Consider the following 4,014-nt stretch of genomic DNA (forward strand, 5'->3'; position numbering starts at 1 on the left):
TTTTACTGAGTAGAGGATTCTAAGATGGAAATATTTTTCTCAGAATGTGAAAGCATTGCTCCATTGTCTACTACTTTCCTGTATTGCTCTTGAGAAGCCTGAAGACATTCTAATTACTGGTCCATTGTACATGGTCTGTTTCTCCTCTGTGCTTAGGTGTGATATTTCTTATTCCTAGCATTGGATCTCTTCTCAGTGGGTCCTTTCAATCTGGAAATTCATGCCTTTCTATTCTAAAATCTTTTTTTTATATTGTTTCTGTCAGCACCCTGTTCTCTCTTCCCTCACACACGCTGGGTAGGGCAACCTCAGAGGTGGCGGGTAAAACAGTAAGCAGCAGGCTTGCATGCCTTGCATACTGAACCCTGCTCGGGGCATCATGGGAGGGAGCACCAGCCTCAGTTTCAGGGAATCAGGGCCTTCCTTTCCAAAGCATTGGCTGAGTAAAAAAAAAAACAAAAAAAAAACAAAAATAAAACAACAACAACCAAAAAAAAAAAAACGGGCTAATTCCCTAACTGCAAAACTATCCAAAGCCAGTAGGAAAGCAACAACTCTGCAGTGCTCAAAATCACCCTCTCATCTCAGAGCCTATCTGACTAGAGCAACCTGAATTTACCAATATATTTTTTTCTGGCAACATTGATACTTGTCCTCCACATCCTGCTCCCTGTAAGGTAGAATTTCTCCCACCCAAATTCTGTTATAAATGATTCCCTCTCCTCTATTTTCTCTGTTATTTCTTTCTGAAACTTGTATCAGCTGGACATTAGACTTCATGGACTGTCTAATTTTATCATTTTTCTCCTTTCTCACTGTGGTTTTGTTTTTTTTTAATATTCTGTCTAGGAGATCTCTGAAACTTTGTCTATGAATATTTCTATGAATTTTTTAAATTCCTGATATCATATTATTAATCTCCAATAACTCTTTTCTTATTCTCTGGCTTTTTCTTTTACATAGCAGCCTCTTTTTTTCTAGGAAAATCAATGCTTCATCTATTTAATTGTAGTGGTGTTCTACATGGTCTTCTGTTTCCCACAATGTTATCTTTGTACCTTAATTTTTCCTGTGGTTTTTACTTGCTTTTGTTTTTAATTTTTTATTTTGTTTTTGTCTCTTATTCACATTAAAAATATCCCTCAATGTCCTGGTGGCTTTTGACTGTTTATAATCCACTCAGAAGTTAGTTGGAAACATGACATGGAAGGGCAAAGCTTAGCAACTGAAGAGTAACAAGGATCCCACTGGCTTTTTCTTTACCGAAGAGTGAGGAGAGTGCTTTTCTTCATTGCTCATTGCACATATGAACTGCTGCCCCAAAGATGACTTTTTTCTCTGTGCTTCCATGAATTGGCTGAAACTCTGTACTCTCTATCTCCACTGTGGTGAGAGTAGCTGTCTAAGCCCCTCTGGCATGGTCAGGCACAAGACAGCTGCCAGTTTATATGCACCATGAAAAAGATGCATGTTCCATAAGCTTCCCCAGGACTGACCACTTCTGTGTGGAAAAGTGATTCAGGTTCTTTATACACCTAACACTTTCTCCTTACCTCTCAAACTTCAGACTGTTGAACTACTCCATACATGGTAAATGCCATCAGAAGAGCTGAGCACCAGCCACAAAGCAGCACAACCATATTTCTGTTCCTCATGAGAACCCCACCACCACCACCACCAATGAGCATATTCAGAGAAGGATTTTGTCTGATGTCAAAGCCTAGGTTCTTGCCATGGCTGGCCCTCACCTTATCCTGCGGAATTTACTTTTGTCCTGCAAATAGAATGTGGTTCCCAGGGAGATAGGGCGCCAGCATTCCATGTGGAACTGCCAAGCAGGGTGGTAAAAGCACAGAAAGGACAACCCCAAAAGATGCTGCTTCTCCTGCTCAGCTATCTTCTGCCTGCCGCTGACACCAACGGAAAGAACTGCCTCCACTGCTGGCCAGAACTGCCTGCATTGATAGACTATGACCTCCAGATTCTTTGGGGCACCCCAGGGCCACCTTCAGAGCTCTCCCAAAGCCTCCACTCCCTATTCCTGGAGACTCGTGTCTTACTGGATCCCTGGTACCTTGGTAAGGTGCAATCTCGAGATCAGGAATCAAGGCTGGCCCCCTTACCTGGCCTGAGATCTTACTCCCCTGACTTGCCTTCCTTTCATATCCCATTCTCAGATCAGGACCATTTGGAGGAAGAATTAGCCAAATTATTCAATCACATAGATCAAGCCATTAAGACGTTTAGAAACGGTAAGGAAGCCGAGTGTCTCAGGGCCCCTAGGTTTGGGTTAACAAAGCCTGGCTCTCGAAAGCATTCCCAGAGGACTCACTTGACCTGGGGTGGACAGGTGCTGTGAATGGTAGAGCAGTCACAGCATCTTTCTGTGTGCTGCTCCATGAAGTTTATGTTTGAAAAAAAACTGGTTTGCATTCCCAACCTTGAGAAAGTTATGTAATTCATTTGACCTGTGAGACATAGGTGACCAAAGTATCCTTTCTCTTCTATTCCATCCAGATAAACCATTACTTCTGGAAGAGGTTCACATCCAGAAGAAGCTATTTTCTGAGAGGCTAAGTGAGCTACCTGAGAAGCTGAAGAATAAGGGTGAGAGGTGGGGCTGCCCCTGCCCACACTCAGCCCTTCACCTCCTTCAAGACCTAAGGAGGAGAGCAGAGTCCAGTTGGAAGCCCCTCCCAGACCCTGCTCTGGAGCCCCCATCCCTGCCCATGTACTGCATACCTATCCACACCTCCCAGCTTCATTTCCTGCTCATTCCCCTACCCCTTCTGGCTCTGTCTGCCTCCCCAGCACCTCAGTTTCTCTACCATCTCATCCACCTGGGCAGCCTGCAACAACTCCTGTGGTGAGTATCTTTGGGGACTGGGACTGGGCAAGGGGTGAGGGGCACCTGGCCCTTTCTAAGGTTCCTGCCTATCCCCTCTTGCAGACCTACCCTCCTCACTGGAGGTCATCAACTGTGCCAACTGCAAGAGACACATCCTAACCTGCAAAGACCCAACTATCTGCCCAGGTCAGTGGTCGGTGGCCCATCTGGCCTTTAGCTCCCCCACCTCCATTCTCAGGTTCATTGTGGATTGTCTCTTTCTGGATTGTCTCTCTCTTCTGTCCAGCCCTGAGCTCTTCTTGCTTTCCATCATCACTGGTGAAGGTAGCACCTCCTGATATTTCTCAATTCTACATGTCCAGCTTCAGAGCCATAGAACCACCAACCTCTAAGACATCTTTCTCGGGTCCTCAAAACCAGCATGCCTGGAGACATGCCCAAACCCATCTTCACTCCCCCAAATCTTCTCTTCCTTCAGGGCCCCTCTTAGCAAACGGCCCCACTCAAGATCTAACTTCCCAAACCAGGAACTGCACTCTCCCTTACTCAGTAAATGCAATCACCAAGTCATGTGAAATAATTCTTGAATGTGTTGCCATATTTTCATTCCAACATCCACCTTTTCTTCAGACATCCTCATCTCTCACCCACATTATGGCAACATCTACCTGGCCTCCCTCCCCCTCCTAGCCACATCTCACTCAGCAACCAAAAAACTTTTTCTCACAAAGAAAATCTGCCTATGACACTCCCTGTTTACAACCTTCAGGGGCTCCCAGTTGCCCTCAGATAAAGTGGACTCCCCATTGGAGGCCCTGCATGAGCAGTTCCCACTCACCTCCCAAACCCCTGACACCTCGGCCACACTGGACGGCTTCATGCTTCTGTCTTTGAACATCCTGTATCCTTTGCCTGGAACACAGTTTTGCCCCTTGACTATCTGAACTAAATTCCTACTTGTCTTTCAAAGTCCAGCCAGAAGTCCTAACCAGTTCCCATCCCCACCCTGAGGCTTATAGCCCTCCTCCAGATTAGTCTTCCTCTGCCCTGTTTTGTCCTGCTTCTCTTGAACACCACACCATAATTCTTTGTCTGCCTCCTAGAGGGCAGGGACCATGTCTCATTCATCTCTGTACGCTAGGCACACAATAGGGATTCAGTAAGTG

The 4,014-nt window shown here is 45.6% G+C and overlaps 1 protein-coding gene across 1 annotated transcript; it reads left to right on the forward strand.

Annotated features, from left to right (window-relative positions):
• Positions 1–1,873: 1,873 nt before the first annotated feature.
• On the forward strand, positions 1,874–3,792 carry TEX51 (testis expressed 51). The gene is made up of 5 exons (XM_025039571.1): positions 1,874–2,024; positions 2,178–2,252; positions 2,518–2,607; positions 2,951–3,086; positions 3,618–3,792. The coding sequence occupies exons 1-5, from the start codon at positions 1,874–1,876 to the stop codon at positions 3,790–3,792; spliced, it is 627 nt and encodes a 208-aa protein (XP_024895339.1).
• The last annotated feature ends 222 nt before the right edge of the window (positions 3,793–4,014 follow it).

Source organism: Pteropus alecto, unplaced genomic scaffold (genome assembly GCF_000325575.1).
Source record: "Pteropus alecto unplaced genomic scaffold, ASM32557v1 scaffold3, whole genome shotgun sequence".
Classification (NCBI taxonomy): Eukaryota; Metazoa; Chordata; class Mammalia; order Chiroptera; family Pteropodidae; genus Pteropus; species Pteropus alecto.